Source organism: Neodiprion lecontei, chromosome 3, assembly GCF_021901455.1.
Source record: "Neodiprion lecontei isolate iyNeoLeco1 chromosome 3, iyNeoLeco1.1, whole genome shotgun sequence".
Lineage (NCBI taxonomy): Eukaryota > Metazoa > Arthropoda > Insecta > Hymenoptera > Diprionidae > Neodiprion > Neodiprion lecontei.
This window is the reverse complement of record NC_060262.1, coordinates 36,541,315-36,564,287: the sequence shown is the minus strand read 5'-3', so window position 1 is coordinate 36,564,287 and position 22,973 is coordinate 36,541,315. Positions and strand designations below refer to the sequence as shown.

General features: G+C 39.7%; 1 protein-coding gene across 14 annotated transcripts in view; it reads right to left on the bottom strand.

Moving 5' to 3' along the window:
- LOC107224966 (Down syndrome cell adhesion molecule-like protein Dscam2) overlaps positions 1-22,973 on the bottom strand; it is a 75,187-nt gene that overhangs the window by 40,063 nt on the left and 12,151 nt on the right. For 5 of the 14 annotated variants that reach the window (XM_046735232.1, XM_046735229.1, XM_046735238.1 and 2 more), the window contains exons 3-5: positions 7,747-7,928; positions 7,465-7,603; positions 3,442-3,603 (exon numbers count right to left, since the gene is read on the bottom strand). In XM_046735232.1, the coding sequence (XP_046591188.1) occupies positions 3,442-3,603; positions 7,465-7,603; positions 7,747-7,928 (483 nt within the window). Of the gene's footprint in view, positions 1-1,126; positions 1,289-1,385; positions 1,551-2,322; positions 2,485-2,619; positions 2,788-3,039; positions 3,202-3,441; positions 3,604-5,018; positions 5,181-7,464; positions 7,604-7,746; positions 7,929-22,973 lie in introns of all 14 variants that reach the window. The other 9 variants (XM_046735235.1, XM_046735234.1, XM_046735231.1 and 6 more) reach the window with 6 other exon arrangements.

Here is a 22,973-nt window from a genome sequence, read left to right as displayed (position 1 = left end):
GATAATACGATTATTCTCAACAGGTGTATAAAGAACGAAAGTTTGATATACGTATGCATACAATCGTACGAAATTTGAATGTCGTCCACAATGGTGCACATCCGGTATCACCGCGCACAAAAACTTCGTGACCAATAATGCATCTAGCGTTATAATTCGCATATAATGCGGGACCGTTTCGCATTCGTAAAACACGTCCGCGTTCTAAATACAAAAGAATTTTTTCTCCCCTCGTAACAGGCGACCCCAAGTGCTCTTTCAAGCCTTTGACATTTACTAGCTAACTAAGCTACTTCGCTCGCTACAACTACTGTTACAATTGCTACATGACAAGTACAGGAATAAGGGTCCAGGCTTGAGGATAGGTCTGAGGTACCGAGGAAAGGGTCTGGGGGCAGCGCGAGCAGCGGCGGTCAACGTCATATAAATCAATTCAAACAGAACACGTCTAATATTAATGTAAATCGAATTTTTTTTTTAAATTTTTTATCTTTTTTACGGCTTTACATTCAAAGCTCATTGTCAGTATACTCGTATAATATGTTGAATTTCTTTTCGTTAGCAAAGACAGCAGACAATGGGCTCGATTCTTATAGACTCAAGATCAATGTTTGTTTCATATTGCAATGGATCAATTTATTCCAGAACTTCAACAAGATTACCCCTTTCAAATGTCACTTGTTACAGTTGCAGAGGTATAACGTGGATACTATTAAACATGTTACCAAAATTATGCGAAAACCAAGTGTTATCACTTTTACTACGCAACGGAAGACACCAAATCCGCTATTCAACCGGCACGGATTTATATACAGGCAGAAAATTACACGCAAATACGTACATTATTAAAGGCAATAGATAACTATGAGTGGATTTATCGTACATGGCGGACGTACTGAGATTAACTAGCACGGATTCACTCGATTGTTAATTTAGATTCCAAGATTTATAGTAGAAATAACGTTTACAAGAGAACAGTGCTGTTCTATAACTGTGTACAGTAGTAGTAATTCCCTTTTTCAATTTTTCAAGTGATTGGCGAACTTTTGAGCTTGACGATATGGAAAAAAAATTCGCTAAACCAATTAACAATATTGAGATGAGAAAAAATGATTTATGTATGTACCATAATCTGGCCTAGCGTATATGTTAGTAGATTCATCTTGTACCCAAGAGTCGACCTCGACGAATTCAGCAACAAAGCTTGGAATATGGCACTTGAGAATAGCCGCATTCCCCCGAAGGACATGTTCGTCCATCACATTCACTGCGTACCGCTGCCCGACCACTGCAACCAGACACGATTTCCGGTTCATAGATTAACTACGTGGAAACGATTTTTGAGAGGACTTGAAGAAAAAAACAAAAATTCTGCACTCTTGTACCGTCGGATTCTTTCTCGGCAACGTAACTTCCGCCATTCGAATCAATCCAACCAACAACGTCAACGTGATCGCCCACAAACGAGGGAATCTGACATTTGAATATAGCTGCGTTTCCACGGATAGCAAACACGTCGTAAACTTGTGCTTCGAAATACTGAGATACCACTGCAAACGACACAACATGTTTTTCCTTTCAAACAATTTACTCTTCGTCATTAGTGACTTTGTTCAATAATTGGACGATAAAATTCAGTTACACCACATGGCTATGACTGTTTTTACACTCGCTACAAATGCACACGTCCATCGCTGTGCTCTGACCCCAGATCCGTTCAATTAGGTGTTAGTATAAGAGATGTCTGGTAGTTGTGTAGAATACGGAACAGTACCGTGATACTGTTCAAACGACACATAAAAGTGAGAGAAAAAGATATCAGTGCTAAGCATCGTGAATGTACGGTCAGGTTTTTGTCACGTGGTGTACAACAGTTACGTTGGAATAGCTTTTTGATAATACAGTAGCGTGGAACACAGTGTAAGGTATCATGATTTCCCAGTTATACCCATTTTGTCGGTATTGTCTGGAGTGTAACTTGACCCATCGTCTGCCTTCCATTCGATAACGTCTACAAACTCGGCCACAAAGCTTGGCACAATGCACTTCAGAGTCGCCGTATTCCCTCGCAGGACAAACTCGTCCGTGATTCTTGTTTCGTAAAATTGATGAACCACTGCAACGCGCAAACCCCAATATTTCAGGTTACTTTTAAAACGTGCATAAAATTGATTTTCACAAGGCAGCATCTGCGAGGTTGCGGGTAGAAAGAAATCGTTGATGGGAATTTCTCTTATGATGTCATTTATCAGGACGGCTGTGGGGGAATTTAATCCGTTATCAAATCTACGAAATATCGTCTCTCAAAGTCCCATAGTGTACCATATTCCGTGCCAGTTGTATAGATGCTCCCATCGTCGGCCGTCCATTGATCCACAAAAAGAAACTCGGAAACAAAACTGGGAATTTTGCATTTCATAATAGCACTGTTCCCACGTATTACATACTCGTTTTCAGCCTCTGTGACGTAGTACTGCGACACAACTGCCCCCGCAAACATAACGTTAGTTAACGAAATTCGTACAAAGATTTATTAGCAAGGAATTCACATGACGGACAGTTACAGGATATCAGCAGTTGGATCAATTACGAATTTCTAAATTCTCTTTATACGTATACCCCGCTCTGGAACAGGACCAGGAAGATAAGTTTCTCCGTCCTCGCGAATCCAGGCCTCGACGGTAACAAATTCTGCTATATAACTTGGAATGCTACATTTCAAAATTGCACTGTTTCCTCGGATCACGTATTCCGTCATTATTTCAGGCTGATAGAGTTGAGTGACCACTAAAAAGCGATTTGGAACCAAAAAAAAAGAAAAAAAAAAGAAAGAACCAGAGAAAAGACCCATTATTCACAAAGTATTATTGCTCTCGAATTACGTTGAATACCACGTCGCACAAGGGCGTATTAATAAAATATCCTCGGAAGATTCGCACGTCGAATATCAATTGCAAAATAAATTTAGCCGCTACTCGCGTTCACCAGGAAAATTGGATACCTTAATTTGACTCAAAGTGTTTTTTTCCATATGAATACCAGTGTCGTTAGACGGTCTATAGCTTGAGCCGTCGCTCCCTTGCCAAGACTCGACGGAGACAAATTCAGCGACGAAACTGGGAATGGTGCATTTGACAATCGCAGCATTACCGCGAATCACATACTCCGAAACGACCTCAGCCTCGTAGTACTGGGTGACGACTAAACAGTGCGGTGAAAATAGTATCAACATGACGATGATGCACCAACGATTCGCTTTTGCGATGTTTCATCTACCTAATGATACATTATTTTTTGTTTATTATTTTCTCTTTTTTCATACACAGTTACACGACGGAAAGTGAAACGCCGACGCCGCTGCTTGCTACTAAAGTGGAACGACAAATGAGTCAGTAATATTTTGTTTTTACATAGTAGACTTTGAAAATGTCATGGTTCTACCGTTATTTTCTTCAGGGCCAAAATCATTGCCTTGGTCATCTTGCCATCCGACGACCTGAACGAACTCCGCCACAAAACTTGGGATACTACATTTTAGAATCGCCGCGTTTCCTCGAATAACGTACTCGTTATTTACCTCGGATTGATAGTACTGATGAACGACTACAAATGGAATTGAAGTAATTTTATATCAACTGACCGTGTAACAACGCGGGATTCAAGTACTTGGGTATATGAGGGGACATCTATCTTTCAATGAAAGTTTGTATCCTATGTCCTGCGCGATCTCGAGTCGCAGTTTAGGGTGCAAAACGATTCAGCTGAATAAAAGATGCAGCTGAAGTATGACCGCCAAGTCAATATATCGTCGTACAAATCCAATTCGGCGAATGGTGTTGAATATTTATAAGACAATAGACGTTGGACCGTCTTCCTTTAGTACACTTCAACAACGAAGCAGGGTCTCATCGAATCGACTAGTTGGACGACATTTGGCCAGGAGTTTCATTCAAGTCACGTGATTCGTCTGAATCTACCATTTCGACAGTGAGAACATATTATGTTTACATGTAAAAATGACCGGTGAAATACAGAGAAAAATATTCGACGACGTTGACAGCAGCATATCGCGTAGGTACGCTAACAAATTTAATTCCGTCACGGGCAGTCGGATGTATTTAGTTTAAAAAATCATTCGGCGGTTCCACGATATGCCCTTCAAATTTCCGCCAATTTTCTACAGTGGGTAATTTGTCTGGCGACAACATGCAAGTATTGTTAATACGGTAATCGCAATGTTTATCTTCCGACCGATGCCTGCGCGCATACAGTGCCACAAATTGCTGGTCTAGGGCTAAAACGCGGCATGTATGTACGTACATGTGTACAAGTGGGAGCACCGCTGGCAATATTCGCCAATTATTAGCGAGCGTAGATAACGAGTTAAAAACGAATTGGACTAGATACGTTAAGTCCTGGACCAATCACGGTGCTTGGTAGTTAACTATGTATATTCGTGTGCCCCCATGTACGTACGCATAGGTACAACGTCATATATAAATATGTATATGTATGTACGCGCGTGTGTTTGCGAAGGGTAAACGTAAGTGTGTGATTGAAAAATCGATCCGCCATATCGTCGTTTTTATCACTGAGAGATTCTCGCTTCTGCGGTAAATTTGTAAAACGAAAATCGTCCACCAGGCGTGTAAAATTTGATTATCACAGAGGTCTAGCAGGTGGATAAGTCTCCCCCATACATGAGAGCACTTCGCGTATAACGTTTGCGTTTTAGCGTTAAAAGACACCCTCAAAGAATCGGCACCCTAGTAATCCCCCCGTGGTTTACAAAGGGCCCTCAACAACCGAGCCTTTATTTTCCCCTAAAAACAGCCTGAAATAACCGAGCAACGAACCCCATTCTTCTCAACTCGAAACACGAGGCGTTATGGGTTATAGTATGCTGGAATTTGCGAGCGCCATCTGCCCGTGACCGAGAATTATGATTTTTCGAGTGTATTCAAGGCGATGGGTTTTTATTCTCTGACATGTAACGTAATATCCGTTTGACATTCTACCGTAATCATCCCCTGCTACGAATTCCTCGTTCTGGTCAGTGTGCCAAGAGACAACTTTAACAAAGTCACCGACGAACGATGGGACGACGCATTTCATTATTGCGCTGTTACCTCTGATGGCATATTCCTTGTTCACATCGACGTCGTAATACTGTGCCACCACTGTCATTAATGGGAATGAAAATAAATAAAAACATTTAAAAATATACCGCTGCAGACACGTAATAATCAATTCTTCGACACGTCGATCGAACGATAAATTTTTATCGATCGTTCGCGTGGCGAAACTTTGAATGACACCCGGTCGTTGACGACAAGCTGAAAGATATTTCAGAAATTCATTACGCTGTCATGAACCGCACATTCCCCGATACCCAGAAAACTGTTTAAATACAAGCCATCCGTAAAAAGATTATTTTTGCGGTGAAAAAAAGAAAACATCACAAGATAGACATATTGTTAACAATATGTAAATTAATTCATGGCACTATCTATCTGCAGACTTCCGCATTCCATTAAGAAATATACTACAATCAAGACAAACCAAGTAGGAATTTTATGAAATATCGAATTTCTAGTTTCGTACCGTGCTCCAAATTCCAACTCCTTGAAAATATTATAATTTCGTTATTTATATTTTGTATTGAACACATGATGTTCCGTTAATTATTTTGAATGCATATGTGTGCGTCTACGCCTTGAGGAAATAATGACTCGCGAAGTTTAGCACTGACAATGAATGTAAATTCGCATAAATAGATGATCAGCCTTTACTACGAAGCGCGCATCATTCGTAAAAATAGCAAATATATAAACGAAAGGATTTTTTTTTTTTTTTTACAGTAAAGCGTATTCCCGTATCTCATTATCTGCGGACGATTAACGGTAACTTGTTTCATTTTTATTTCGCATTTTTGCATCCCGAATGCTTTAGTGCCGATGCTCGAAATGTTGGGACGTTTGAGTCTCGGTTTCACTTCACCAGACCGTAATACGTTTATTAACCCCTTAAATGGCAGAGCGGCAAACTTTATACATATACGTACTTATTACGCTCCGTCTGAACGGAAGTCGGCGAGTTATTAGATCAACTCGTATATGTAATTTAGGGTTGGAGAATGTGCGGTTTCAGCCTGAAAACACATGGAAATTTACGGATCAAATAACAGTGTGACATACAGATGTACGATATATGGGCTGCGGTCTATAGCATGTAATATCGCATACGTATTGTGTAGATATTATATATACTCGAAGTAAACGTCGCTGCTTCCTTTCTGAAAGTTCCTGAAATATTAGAAATAAATACGAGACAAGATTGAAAACTCCTCGAGTGAAACGAAATGATCGTAAATTCCCTGTATTATCTAGGTTCGTTGACACGATTTCTCTCTTGTCAATCTAGGGAATCTGATTATCTGTTTTAAGTTTTGTGCATAAAAACGAATCTTTATACAAAACTCTGTCATATATGCGACAGCTTAATACACTATATAACACGAATGAAAAAAGCGCCTCCATTGACTATATTGGTTTTATCCATGGAGCAGAAAAGCAAAAGTTCGTTTTCAGGGTGGCCACAAATTATTGGGAAAAAAATTCCATGACATTTCCAGGTTTTCCAGGACTTAAAGCCTAGTTTTCCCTGACATTTTCCCAGCTCTAGTATTCGATTCAAATTCAAATGAAATTGAAGAAAAATTTAATGTAGAAAAAAGTCAGTCTGAGCCAATTTCTTTTCTCGACGACAAAAAAGTAAACTTGTTACCTGAGAAAATCATTTTCAATTCCCATGATAGAAAATTCATATTTCCAGTTCATTCCATGACAAAATTAAAAATCCCCTGACATTTCCAGGTTTTCCATGTGTGTGGCCACCCTGGTTTTCGTTCGCAAATAATACTCAGTTACGGAATCCGTTTGCAGTTACATGATTTCAACACGCAACGAGTAGTGACAATAACTCGGAGATCAAGGATCGCAGTTGACATCTGCGAAGATAGTTTAAATAAAGCAAATACCAGAAGACTGAAGGCATTCGTACGCGGCAGGCGTCATGTGGCCAATTTACAACTATAATCAAGATTTTAAACAATGACCCTAAATACTCAATCTTCAGTATTTAAGTCATTTGTACACGAAACATGGATAAACGGATATTTTACGATCATCTTTTTTCATCGTCCGCATCCAGCGATTATTCCAAAAACTTTGTACATAATCAAGCAAATGAAGATTGTTAGTAATTTCACCCGAAATGTAAGAAAAAGTATATACGTCTAATATAGTTATCCATAACGATTCTCAAGAATATTCCTCCGAACGTATCTTGATTTTCTGTAAAAACTCATTGAGCAATAAATACTTGAAAGTGTGTCAGCTCGCTGGATACGCTAGCTGGAATAAATGCAGCACAGTGTGTAAAAATGAAATTAACGAAACTTACCGGCCCTGACATTAACGTCGCGACTGTGAACCGATCCTGCCGGAGATCGAGCAAGGCAACTGTAAACCTGAGCGTGTACTTCTTGACGATAATCTTCGGCTCTGAACGGCGGAAAGACCAAATTTCCATTGGGAAGTACCTGAAAATTAATGCGGAATCAAACCAATTTTATTCTCGTCGCAAAACGCGCGCATTAATCTATATATACGTACGTTTAAATATACCTATATGTATAATATTGATTAAACATTGATGCTAAATGTGTTATGATATAATACTCACTTGTCTAAGTCCAGGGACATCGCCGACAGCTGTTCCATCAGAAGTTCGTACCCAAATAATATCCGGTTGGGGGTTTCCTCTAGCCTGACATTCGACCACAGCTCCAGTGCCGTTGGAAAAGTCAATTCGATTCGGTGGTTCCTTGATAAAAACCGGCCCCATAGATTCGTCATCAGCGAATACTGAAGCAGAGAAAAATAATATCCGGTTTAATCACCGCAGCAAGTAAGTTGTATTAAAATTTCAAGAAGATTAAAACCGGCATCTCTCGCACGAATCGGTGGACGAAAGAAATGGAAGTAAAGAAATGAAAAAACAAAAAAAACATACAAGAGAAATCTAATCAGCTGTTTTCACTCTCAGTTTCGAGGCGAATAAATTGACTCGCAACACGCTCGCCTTGGCAAAACCTCAAGTCCGCAATCAAGCGGTTGTCCAGCTTAAAGCGACAATCAGGACATTCCTTTGTGCAAACGATGAGCGTCTGTCTACAGAACGTGCAGAAACCGGACACTGCTAAAACAAGTCTCGAATTATAGTTTACAGCCTGGTGGGTGATAGACGTATACCTATAAGGACGACACGTGACTCTGCTCCAGAAATATCAAGCTTATCGTTTCGCATACCTGACACGTAATTACACGCCTCGAATGAGCCGAAGAAGCGATGGAATCGAGGCAGAGAAGAAGGAAAGATATAAGAGGGAAAAGAAAATGACAAAACTATCCGCAGGCGTTTTCTCCGCGTACGCGAGATCAAATTGGAAGAAGCGCGGCAGTGATCTCTGCATAAAAAAAAGAGTACAACTTTGCGGATATATTGGATTGAACAGAGTCTCTCGATAGGTACTCGGCGCAGATGCCAGCGAGGCGCATCTATCGATTCGACTCCGCAACGTCTGCGGGTCGTCGCGACAAGAATTGGGGAAAGTAAAAATAAATTTCTGTAAAATCAACAAGGGGAGTGGTTACGAAGCTTTCGTTGGTTAAGAGTCTCTCAAAAATTTCACACACCCTTGTATACTCGTTACACCATGTCGCAAATCATGAAGGATCACGTTCATGGGCCTCTTCGCAGCAGCATCTGGCCACCACGTGCCTGTTTTTCTCTCACCCTGACATACGTGCACGAAGTGTAGATACACTTTTGCTACGAGTAATGGTCAACTGAGAACTACGTACGAAAAGCTTTCTTTCCTCAACCCCCGATGTTTTCCGAAGCCATTAATTGCGAGTGAAGAAAAACTTATCGTTAGGGATGCTTGCGTCGACAGACGTTATTTCTATACTATTCAAGGACTATTTTCGTCCTTTACACAAGGATCCATTAGCGGGCACATCGTCGATGATGATACTGCGATAGGACACTATTTCATCAATGTCGCGTGTCAATTTCTCTGACGACACTCCCAGATTCTTGAAAAGAGGAATATGGAACCCGTTTCACCAAGTATCAAACTTTTGAGTGAGTCGAAGAAAATACACCTCACCGATCCACTCCGCAACTAAAGGCTGCCAGCCTGAATTCGCGACGACGCTGCAGAATCTCAATTAAGCATAGAAACCGGTTCAGCAATGTGGAGCGAGCGAGGAACACACGAGAGGGCGTTTGAAAATCGTAGGAATTTTCAAACTAGAGTAAGAACTACGTGACCCCGTTCTGCGAAAAAGTACTCAGAGCACCACGTACCAGAAGCGATTAAATTATTCATTTTTTCGTGTTTCTATTTTCTCATTAGCGAAATGTCTGCACTGAATGCGGTTTACTCGTGACATAGCTGCACGTCTAATCTGCGCTCTGCATGCAGTAATTATAAGTATTGAGTGTATCTCTCGCCGGGTTAATCCTTAATTTACGTAACCTGATTTTCCCTTACTCAATTTAACAGCGTTAATTATGTACACGTGATTGCTTGACCTGAAAAAACTAATTCCGATTGATTCACGGCTCGGAAATTAGCAGCGTTGATTAATGTTGGGATAAAAAAAAAGTTTCCTCGTCCAGTCGCACCGTGCCATGGACAGTTGGACACGTATCGATAGGCTGATATGTACAACGTCTCGTCCGACGGAAGTCAATATTAATTTGACACCTGCGGGATTCATTTCCTGCTTCTGTATACGGTGTCACATACGACGAATGCGGATGCACGCCAACCTGTCGGTCGGTTGTTGCTAATAAACAAACGTGTGGCCATGTAGCAGCACTCTGCACGCGATCGGACTCGACTGGAGAACCTTAAGTAAAGAAACCGGCTGTTTTCCCGTTGTCTGTCTCTTCGTTTTAACCACGAGAAACGGGTTAGTGTAGCCAGATTTTCTACACGGAGCTATTAGTAACTAGACTTGTCCTTTTTTCGTCTTCGGGGTGTTTTTTTTTTTTCTTCAATCCTAAATCTGGTTTAGCTAGCCAGCAACCGCGACGTTACAGTTCGCTGCTGAAAACGGTGTTTTAAAAACATTTTTAAAATAAAATCCGTGATCGAAAAGTGGAGATAAAATTTAGGGTAGTGGTTTATGTCGACTTTGAGTGCTTTCAACTTTACCTGCAGCTTACTTATTGTAAGATGATACTCAAGTGTTACTATGTATCAGCTTACACTGCACGTTTACCGTTCGTACAACTCATTGTTAGCTTTGGAAAATACCCGTCGACCAGGTCGATATTCTTCACAAACAAACACGCTCGCGTCGGAATTAAAGCATTACTTTGACTACTCAGAAATCGCGAGGCAAGAATGCTTAGCGCATTTATAAATGCCGCGAGGTTCATTGTACTTTTATTATCACCGTGAAAGGGTGGAATCTATATCTTATCCGTAACGCCTTTATGTTCTAGCGTGTTTCCACGCGTTCGTAGTAACCACCAGTAATTCGATTAGTTTCGTTGAAATTTCGTTCCTTCGAGCATATAAAATGAAATTACTCATTTTCCCATACATACTTCCTCAATTATAATTGGTAGTAATTAATGATTGGGTTGGACCCAATGGTAGAAATATTCAGGCTTAAGTCCAATAAGGCTCGGAAGAGTCCAGCTGCAGTTTAACTACGGTGCTAATTAATCATCGTGATCTTGCACTTGAATTAGAACCATTCTATCACGTCATCGTATTACTACTCGTTATTCCTTTTCAGAGTAAAATTTCGCCGCATGATCAAACCAGAATCACAGAGCGGTTCCGTTCTTATATTGTTTTCATATATTTATGCAAAGTTTAACACAGGAGAAAATTTCTCGACCCGGAATTGCATAAATGAAATATAATCCAATACCGCCCATAAACATAGGTGTCAAATACCGTTGAAGTATTTAGCTGTCGTAAGTTAATTACGCATTTTTAACATCGTTTGCATTTCGTATGACGTGCTATATTTTTTTTTTCAAATGGCACACCAACACGTGTACCGCAAAATATGCGACAGGAATTTTCGTTATAGATGTTACAATAATGGCTTAGAATTCATCCCGTTTCCGGTTCGCTTTCAGCTCTGCAGTTTATTTTCTCCTTCTTTGCTTCTGATTGTCGATTTCCTCTACTTTTGTTTCTCAAGAGGTATAACTTGCATAATCGGCTGTTATTAATGATAGTACTGTTAGTGCTGATTTATGCTCGGGTGTTTTCTTGCACTTTGCTTTCTACACTCGAACGAATGAACTATGCAACCGTTTGAAACGATGTCTTTTAATCTTTTTTTTTTCTTCGTTTTTTTCTTCATCTCGACCGACTAGAAAATTTTTGCACCCATTACGTCATATCATCCGGAGATTCTTTTCACTGGCCGGATGGAGGACAAAGCTTTCAACTTTATCAGCAAGCGTCAACGATACTCTTTGGGTGAGTACAAACGAAATATTCAGAGTTGTAGAGGAAACGATACGGATACCATTTAAGATTTTATCTCCTTTCCGTTCTACATCTTGTTTCATACCTATTTCACGATTTCCTCTCGTTGCGGCAACTCTTCTCTTTCTCTGCAGTGTAAATCTCAAAGTGACAACGAGACAAAAGCTTTTTATCTTTCAGTGAGGCAATTACATATATACATATATATATAGTATATGTTCTCCTCGTTGTAACATTTAAGTACCGCCGCCAACTTACGCGGTGAATTTCGATTCTTCATTTTGCTCCTTCTGTGCTCTTCTATACGCCTCGTCAAATGCAATCGCTGCTCGGTTGTTAAAAACTTATCGCATGAGTTGGAAGATGTTTTTAAGTCGAACAAGCTAGGATTAGATTAAAATCGAAGGCCGGAAACTTGGAAAAACGTCGCAAGGGATCTTCTTTATGGTTTTGTCCAAGATTCTGTACAACACACGAATACCCAGGACGACAAGAACACATTTGTCGAAGATATTATGGGTATTTTTATCACCTTACATTATGTATCGTTCCACGGCTAGCTACGCAGAAGAGAGACACTCCAGCTATCGAGAAAATACACACATTTTTTCCCCATCAAATTTCTATTTTTACCATCATATTGCGGTCGGCGTTGTTGATTCCCGTTTTTTCTTTCATTTTTATTTTCAAGTGAATCTTTGTTAACAACGCAGACTACATTTGTACCGTCGATGTATAACACACTGTCCATAAGACCCCCATTAATTCTGAGTAAATAAATCGTCGGGTCTATTAATACATCGCACCATTACTTTATACATACCAGATAGCTGCACGCTTTTATATACTTCAAGACAAGCACTGAAAGTATACAGTATATATAAATATATAAACTGGATGCAATAGGATACGTATTCGTCCACGAGGGGTTAAATTCGTGCTCATTTTTTATTTTTGTTTTTTGTCTAATACCGAAATATAAATTGGTATTTTTTTAGATTTTACAACAATACCTCATTTCCTAGATTTCAAACTTAAACTCGCCTGCAGACGCGACAGATTAAGAAAATCGATTCTAGTCACACGTCTTTTCCACGTGATAAGAAATTATCGCCTGAAATTTTACCCCTTTTGATATTCAGGGACTAAACAATAGCGTGTATAAAACGCGCGGAGAAGAAACATTGGATATACATATAACGATGTCGAATTAGGTCACTTGTACTTTCAAAGGGCCGTTCAGAGCTTTAATAAACGCGCTTACGCTCATGCAATGATGAAAGGCACGGAAGTAACCGGTTGTTGGAATACGTTTACCATTACTCCGGTAAAATAACGCGAATTCCTCGGCAGTCTGGTGTAATTTCATCTGGTGTAATTAGCACGTGGGAGACGGTACAGTTCGTATGACAAAGTGCCCAACTTATTTATAACTATTAAAACGTCGTAGAATTTCCGTGGAGCGCAAACCCTTTTGCGTGGGTGGAAAACAGTGGTAATCAGATATAGCACCACCTCTCCTATAACGCGTGTCGGCGGGTATCGAGCTCGTTGGTGTTTGTTTATCGTAATCTTTTATGAGGATGTTAACACCCACGTTCAATTGACCATTCGTAGTACCAAATGCTTATAGGAGCGCGGTGTAAGAAGAGCCCAGCAAAAGCCGCGACGTCTCGACAGCTGATTGTAAACGAGAAGCCCTAATTTCTTTTTCCACGACCTTTTCACGCTGCGTTTGCAACGCGACGGCTGGCAGATTGTGTAAGAAATTGAAGAAAAAGAAAATTAAAAGAACCGCCCGAAACTGTCGGCGTTTCACAAAAGCCACGACGAATCATTATAGCTGGGCAGCATGGGTGGGTATTCCACCACCGAGGAGGAGCGAGCTCGGAGAGTAGCCAGAAAATAGATGAAGAAAACTGTTATACACGTGACACAAGAATGCCCTGAAAGCTGCGACTCGAGTCAAACTCGACTACGGTCCAGCGACTAATTTATCTTGGAAAAATAAAAACTATACAGATCATGACGGAAGAGTCTGTGCGTCGTTTCAAAGATCATGTGAATCCTAACGACCCTGCGCGGCTGGTGCCTTTTTACCCGCTGTTCCGGGGGCCGGTAAATTAGAGCAATGATTAGTAATTATATAAAACCGTGGGGGGGAACCGCTAAAGAGAAATAAACAAGGAAAGTGAACGAAAGAGGATGTTGAGAGAAACTCCAAAGCCTCCCAAAGTTCACGAGGTTCAATTACACGCCACAATCGCACAAACGCAAAGAAGAACACGCGATATTCATATTTTATTCTTTGTTTATTGTGTGAACGTGGAGTCCAAAATCCTTAAGCCTTTCTCCCGACACGAAAGTCTTTTCAATTTGTCGGGGCTTGTTGGTCAAACTACGCTCTCGACAAGAATTGTACATTGATGCATAACCCAATGTCTCGGTGTCATCGTCATGGTATCAATCATGGAATATTGTCGGCCTCTCAAATACCGCAAGCTCATGTTTACGGGGTTGCAGTTGGTTTAGACCCATCAATTTCCAGGTTTAATTACTTTTCCAGAGTCCTACGAGCCAAAGAAGGCCGGTTTTATACCAAATAAATATCATACCGTTTAAACGACTTAAAATAGAAATTATTTACTTTGAAATGGTTAAAGGATGAAACGTTATATTCTGCTTTAAATTTGCAATATTTTAACATTTTTTCTGCACAGTTATCCTGCAACATACTTCGAATGTAGCCCAAACTTTCCTCAAACATCACCGCTTAAACATTCGCCCCGAATGTTGCGAAAGCCCAAAAATTGGTTAAGGATAGTAAGATAAAAAAAAAAACGAAATCATTAGAATCGACAATTTTACCGAATCCCACGTGTACGATGTGACTGTAATATTTGCTTCGGTCGTATACATCAGAATATAACTGTTTTCTCTTTTAACGCCCATGCAGACTGCTGCACCTCTATATAAAAAAAATATACACAATACGTAATCTTGTTGAAAATGCTATAAGATTGATCACAAGCCCATCGTACACGTTAAATATTCCTCTACGTCCATAGAATATGCAAAATGTTTGATTAAATATAAAATCATGCAAGTATTTCTGAGCAGAAGATCGTACCTGACTTCCTCGAACGTTCAATCAGGGAAATGAAAAACCAAAAAGACAATAACGGGGATTAAATTTTCGCGTGCGTATCTCGCCACGTTTTTTACTCGAATGCAATTTGCGGCGCTCCAGTCTCGGAAGAACGGCAGGTGTACGATATTCTGCCTTGTATGTGTTTAGCAGGTAGGTTGCCCGACCGAGTAGTGAGTAAGTGGTGGGATGACCGGTTTTCAGCAAGTATTTTACTACTTTAACAGATAACTATGTAGGCACATAAAGAGAACGTTGCGCAAGTATTATATACCTTGCAAAACACTTTGGTGTGTAGTTCCACTTCTGAGCACGTTGTAACTTCGATGAAGACAGACGCCTAACGATATTGGTATCAAATTTTTACACCTGGCACATTTGGGTATCAATTGAAAATACGAGTTACGACCATAGTCGCTTCAGTTGATGGTTTACAAACACCGAAGCGTTAATGCGCGTGAATCGTATCGATAATCGGAATTTGAGTGCTTCCATTAATCGCGTTTTCAAGACTATTGAAATGATGGTTGAATTTTGCGTAAAAAGAAGCTAGACAAGTATCTTGTATATCAGAACTAGATGCGAAATTTTAGACATGCCTGAGGTTATCGAGTATCCCCAACGATGTTACATTTACTTTGAAAAAAATAAAAATTCCAGTTCGTGCCACGACTTGAAACTTAGGATGAGCAAGCGAGTTGTTGTACATGATAATTTATCGAGGTCATCGATTCGGTAGTCTGCAGACTCTTCGGTTTTATACCACGTGTTCAGACATTGTGGCCAATTAAGGTTGCTGGTAGCTGATTACTAATCGGTAAACTATAAAGTAAGCGACCCTTAGAACAATGAACGGATGTTCTCCGTGCATGTATATTTATTAAGTTTCCGTAATGGGAGTGCAGGAACGTCGATGCGCCAAGTGTATCATGTGTATAATACGTGTGTAAATGCATCAAACGATGTGGCAATCGTCGAATATATCGTATATTAGAGGTGCATGGTTCAGATAAGTTGTGAAAAATATGAAACGCGTTGAATTACGAAGGCAAAATATTAGATGCTCGAACGGGGAACAAATTTTGACAGATTTTAATAAATTACGGTGAAAAAAAATTATAAAAAGATACATGACGTCAACTTCTAACTCCTGACGCGATGAGTTACGTCAACACACAAACCTAATGAAGCTTTTTGGTTCGGCTGATCTTGCAGCAAGCGAGTTTCCGTCTAGTTAGTTGCATTTTGGGCTTGAATAAACGCTTCGATCTGAAAGCTGAAAGGAGGTCTTTGTTGATTTTAGTTATCGGGGTAAATTGAAGTGCCGTTTTATTTTAAACATTTTCTTAAAGCTATATATATACAACATACTAGACGCGACTCAACGTTCCGTGGCAAACTGCAAACTGCCTGCTGGGCGTCGCCGAGTGGAAAGGATCGATATTTACGGCGAGGATGAAGAAAACGGTTGAAAAGAAGCTGGTTCAGAGAGTCTCGTATCGTCGACGTCGTCACCGTATCGCTTATAAAGCCGGTGTACATATAATCCTAGGATGTACAGCAGCTGGGTTTTCCTTGCATATAGATGGATCATTCATACATGCCTCACTTCCGTATAAGAACATCCCTTTTTTCCTTCACACCTTTTTTTTCACACCAAACTATGGAGAGAAGCATCGAGAACAACAACTTCCAAATATTTCTCTTACGACGCGACAAAACAACTAAGCTTTTCGGCTCCACCGAGAGGAGGATATGAGCTTCGTGAGCGCAACCCTTTTTTCCCTGACATGACATTAATAAACAGATGCACCGGCGTGCAATCAACCGATGCAGTCTTGTTCTGTGTTCATACCAGCGCCTTCGAAAACTAATGTTTTATACGATATTTCCACTAACACTTGCGCCAAATATGCGGAAAATTAAATCATCGCAATCATACTTCTGCTGCAATTTCGCGTTGATACAGTTTGGGGATTTTTCTATATCGAGGTACTGCATAAAGTTGGATAAAAGCCGAATGCTCGATATCCGCTCCGGAGGACGAAGAGTAAAGATGATGTAAAGTGCATTCTACCTACCTACCTATCACGGAGTTTCGAGTCTTGAGAACTCGTAACTCGTTCGCACTCGGTGGCTTGTTATTAAGGTTACCCTTTTCACACCCTCGCAGTTGGGCGCATGGCCGTTAGCAAGGGACCCTGTTTCACACCCTTACACGCACACTTATGAATACGAAGAAAGCGTTCGTATAGAAGTAGAATTAAATGAGTCACGTGACGGTGTGTCGGTATCTCGAAATGTATGTATATACACCTAAGGTCGAAATGCACGGGGACATGGACACTTGAAAATTTTCTTCAAATGAATTACTAACTCTGCTCGTATTGAAAATCACTCCACCGGTGTATGTTAAATAATACACAACTGTATCAGCGTGAATTGCGTTACAAGCAATGCATAAGCCTGAACAAAAGATGCAACGGTGCATGCGCATAATTTTTTTTTTTTTTTCATTGCCTCATTAAAGTAACGAGGATTGAAATTTAATGAAGGTGCAAAAGAGGAATACCGAGGTGTGGAAGCTTTTCACGCGCATACTTTTCTGACAATCTTACCACGGGATAATTATAATTCATGATTCGACGAGATATAACTTGAGACAAGACTTAAAGTACAAGGAAAAATACCAAAGCATAGATATATACAGCAAAATTCGTTTCAAAATTTATCGAAAAAATTCTTTGTAGTTATTCCAGAGTTTAGGATAGGTACGTGAAAAACTTTCCTTATTCTATTAAAATCGATGACAATAATAAAAACTGAAACGAATGAATTGAAAAATAAAAATTCTCTGTCGTTATTGACGCAAGTATTAAAAAATAATTACAACAATCAATCGAAATATCCATAAATTCAATAAAAAAAGGGCTATTGCTGGTATGAAATTTGTCACAGTTGACCGTAAAGATAAAAAAAAAAATACGAATAAAACGAATTAGAGATAAAAATCAAAGAAACGCGACCATCGTCGCCTTGAGGATCGAGTAGCCCGATCATCCTCGTCTACTATACATATATACACTAACGCACACACACAAACACGTATGTACGTACAAGTGTGTACAAATACGTGCATGCATATAGATTCAGAACCGTATTACATGGACGCCGAGCGTCGGTGCATTATTTTCAGCGATTTCTGGGAGGCGCGCGACAGTGTTTGTTTTAACGGGTATACATGAACGCATACATCAACGTTGCGCTCAACGTACGTATGTGGATACATACACGCGAGATTCAAAGCGTGTGGGGGTGCGCATTAAAATGCTAGGTCACGTGCAATTCCACATCCCAATCCTCTCGCGCCAAGCCGTCGTCGTCGAGGGCAAACCGGCGCTGCATACGAGGAGGAAGAAGAACGCCGAGCCATCCGCCACGGAGGCTAAACCCTCCCCCTCATCCCCCTCATCCCCCTCATCCCCCTCATCCTCGACATCATCCTCATCCTCCCCCCGCGACGCATCCGCGCACACCAGGGAGCAGAGAAAACCTCTCGGTAAATCCTAGCTGATCGTGCGTGAGGCGTGAGAATATGTTTAACGTTATACGTTATGCGTTGTTAAATAGGCACGAGCGTGGGAGGGGGGGGGGGGAGGGTCGGTGTGGAATGATAAAAAAATTAAATGGTCGCGGTATAGAGAATGATCAAACACGCGAGAATCTATTTCGTAGGATTTCGAAAGGTAGAAGATTGGTTCGTAGTCAAAAGTCGAGGTGTAGAAAAGATTGAGTTAAAGTATTGCAGAGGGTTAAAATAATTGCACGGAATCGTTGGAATTAATGTAAGGAATGATTGTAGAAAGCCAAAGATTAAGACAGAATTCCGATGATTGTGTATTTTGATTTTCCACATACTTTCTGAACTTTTTAGATATATTTTGAACTTTTGTATGTTTGCGGTTTCTAGATTTTTCAACTTTTTCAGACATGTTTTCACGTGCTTGAGAAAATTTCGATATTTATTCCTAACCTTTCTACATCCCTCAGGCTGGCCAATCCTTTTAAAGTCATTTATGAAAATTTTCGAAATTTCCCCGGTTTTGCTGACTAAATCAATCGTTTTTTTTCTCATCTTCGTGCTTCAATCGTAATCGCATTACGCAATACTTTCTGCATATTTCTAGAAACGTTGAAATTGTTATTTCATTCATTTCATGTTTCATAATAGTTCATTCATAAAAAACAGAAGGTCATCAATGCTATTACGAACGTATTTTAGACATCAAGTATTTATGTATTCACGTTTTAATGGAGATCATTACTATTATCTGTATTCTGTATAAATAAATATTAACGATCTAACGAAGTTAGAGAGGAAAATAAGAATTTAAAAAAAAACATCCGAGGAATTAAAATTGTGGACAGCGATTCGAATTATTACATAATAGTCGAAAAGATTTATAGATTACATAGAAATACCAATTTTCACGCGATTTTTAACAACAACTGCAAGTATGTTCTAAAATTCCCCGACATTTCCCGACTTTATAGATTTTCCGAACGAGTAGCCACCCTGCACAGGCATGAGCAACGGGCTTCCTTTCCTACCTCTCCGACAACCGAAAGACACTGAAATTGATACGATCCTACCTCATGCACGGGCAGTTCAACCCTGATTTAACACTGATACGTGCAGCAGAAAACAGCGAACTAATCGCAAGTCTTGGGGAAAAAAAGATTTCTTCTTATTTCTACAGTAAAACTTGAGTAACCCATTTGAAATATAGCTGGACAATCGAATTTACGATCGGTATGAAAAGTTCTACTATGAAAATTAATTTCAAACTGCTAGGAATTCTGACCAAAGACCGAAAGATTATTTAGTTGTTTTTTGCTATCGCTTTGGCTATTGCACTCGGATACAATATTTTTCTACCAAAATAGGAAGATGCCATGCAATTTTTCGATGTTATCAACCAAATTTTGCTCAGAACGTCTCTGTTCGTTCGTCTCCGTAATCAAGCAGAATTGGAAAGTATATATACGACTTCCAATTAGCGCTTAGTTGTTGAATATAATAGATGTCTATACGAAGAGAAATTGTAAAGGAGACTGCAGAGACGCAGTTGAACTCTGTACAGGTCTGCAGACAAAAACTACCAACGTTTTCATTCATTATATACCATTCATTGTTTTTTATTATTATTTTTCCCATTGTTAATGGATATTGAAACAATTGTTGAATGGATAGATAGTGTTTCAAAAGCCTTTTTCTACTTGTCAGTAATGTATGATATATATGGGATGAAAAATGGATGTAATAATTCATTGAAAATTTCAGCACTGACGAACCCGACATCCTTACGTTGAAGCCAGAATGAGTTGTTACCCCTTGATAATAGATCATACAATCAGAATACGCGGATCAATATTGCAGTTATAACCCATTTTTTTTTTTTTTGGTCGCACATTGTGTAAGCCTATGAAGTCGAATCATGTATAATTCGTAGAGCTTGAAGTTAGTAATGTTAAAGTAACGAAACATCAGGAAAAAATTCATCAATGTGCAGTATTAGAATGATTCTCATGGAGTTGTCTTTGCAAAATACAAGTATGTTTTTTTTTGTTAATGTATATTGAATTTTATACAATCTGAAAGTTGCATATTAACAATTTTTCTCAATTATTCGATAATGAGACGTTAATAAAATCTGAGAACCACCAAGAAAATGGTGAGAGAAAATAAAAATAAAAACTTTCTGAAAAACATTTCGCAAATACATTACGAAATCTCTGGAATATAAATCGCGTGGCTCGAGTAAAATTTATGGCTGTCAGCACGAAGAGTGTATAAGGTACAAAACAAGCAATCATCGCATTACTCCATCAAACTAGGAAGAAATTCTCGATCATGGGGCATCGGTATTTCATCTCGTCATTCGCAAAGCTGGACTCTGCAAGTAGGTCTAACTGCTGGACCGTGAAAAACTGTGGTTCAATCTGTACAAAAGAAAACGACCAACGGCCAGCAGGCTTCCAGGATAAAGCGTGGAGAAAAGGGATTCCTCGGGATTCGAACACCTGGCTGATGGGACCAACGTCTCCTTCTTTCTTAAAAACGACAGGTGTTCGTCCTTCTCCTTCATCTCTCTCTCTCTCTCTCTCTATCTCTCTCCTTTTCTCTCTTCTCCTCGCCGTTCCTAGGAGTCGCCTGGGTTCTTCTCTTCATCGTCTCGTCGATTCTTCGAGCTCCGCAGCTTCTTATATTCTACGCCTTTGGCAGAGCGCAGCTGCCGATGATGCCGACTACCTTACATATTTCCCTCCCTAACTCTGCGGTCGCCCTCCACATCCTCGGCAGAGGTCTTCTCAGAGTCTTCACGAGAAATAATCTCTGGCGAAAGAATTCTTTCTTACAAGCAGACGATATGCTATAGCTATAATATATATATATATTTATATATATATATATGTACTAATATATATAATAATAATATATATAATATAAAACCACTGCAATGCGGTATCAACTCCCGTAAATCATTTATATGACGCTTTTTCCACAAATAATTCCAACTCATTGCAGCGGTTATACTGTGCCGGTATAAAAATGTAATATTCGCATTGCCGGGCCGACGAGCGAGGTTGTCGAACTTCGATATGGGTATTCATTCAGGTGTATGTGACCCCTGTATATAAAACCTCAAGACTAAATCAATATATTTATACGACTGCGGTACATCTACTCGAGTATATCAGAGAAAGTCCGAACAAAGCAGACGATTATCAAGTCAACTCTTACTCATTTGTTAAGTTTAGATAATAATTGCCGATTATAGACGCGATTCTGTCATTAGTCCTTGACCTTTAGCTGACACCTTTATCTGGTATATAAGCGATTTCATATTTTTACTTGAATTGTTTTTTTTTTTATTTGTTCGACCTAAGTGTCTTTTACAAGATAAAAAAGGTCGCAACACTAATTTTTAATTTTAAGGTTGTAAAAAATTTGTTAAAAGGCAGAAACTTTCAACTTACGAAAATCTGGATTAAAAAACCATTACGTCAGAAACGACTACAAGGAGTCAGCTAAATGTTAATCATTTACCTACTCACGTACCTGCATATTATACTATATGTATATTCGAGTACACGGTGACAAACTATGACTAACTAATAGTAAGCTACAGCCAATCTTTCGAATCACGAGATTCTCTTCGACCGTATTCTAGGCACGCGAGACCGCACCTCGCGGTTTTCCTTTCCGCCTCTATACGCCAATTTTACACTCCGTAAGGATATATTTAGATTTTAAGGTCCTAGGTAGGGCAACATACCGCAGTGCACGTATTCCTGGGGGAATATAATGCATGCGTAGTTGCAACGAGCCTGTAAGAAGGAGCGAAGTGTACGAGACCGTAAAAGTGTTGGTGAAATTTCTGCAAGATGAGAAAGACTATAATAAGCCATTCCTTTGCGACGACTATACATAGATAGCTGGTATCCTGCCTTGTGCAGTGACGTATGTACATTATAAATACAATATTCGTACCGACGATTGTGTGAGATATATATTTGTACGATATAATAACAATCTCCGTTAATTTGAGGTGAAAATCTCGCGTTGATTATTCATTTCTAGAATAATTATAAGACACGTACATACCGTTGTCCAGTCATTCCTGAGTCATCTTTATGCGGCGCAAATGTCCTTTACCTTGAAACGCAAGAGCGAATGACTCTTACGAGAATTAGAGACGACCGAGTTTACCGGATGAGCTAGAGTTACGATAATTGAACGCGAAGCGAGAGCCCCGGTAAATCTCGACTTCCGGTCAAGCCCGCGTCTGCACGAAGTAACGAAATTACTCATTTTGTACGCTCTTCTCGTGCATTTTGAGAATTTTCGTCCGAGGTGACGAAAAATTAATTAACATTGTAACGAAAGCGGAAGAACCAAGTTGTTTATTTATTTATTTACTTTTTTTTTTTTTACTATTGCGAGCCTCAACCACGACTGTGCATGCATCGTTTCAGAATCCATCCTCCAACGGCTAAAACCGAGGCAAACCAGCCTGTCCAACCAGCGTCAGCTGGCAAAAGATGATCTCATCCTACGGACACGTAAAATATACGATCCTGAGCTAACGAGTGTAAAATTTGACATGAAAACTCGCACGAAGGATGAAAATATGTAGCTGCGTTCAGGTATATATGTGCTATTATCTC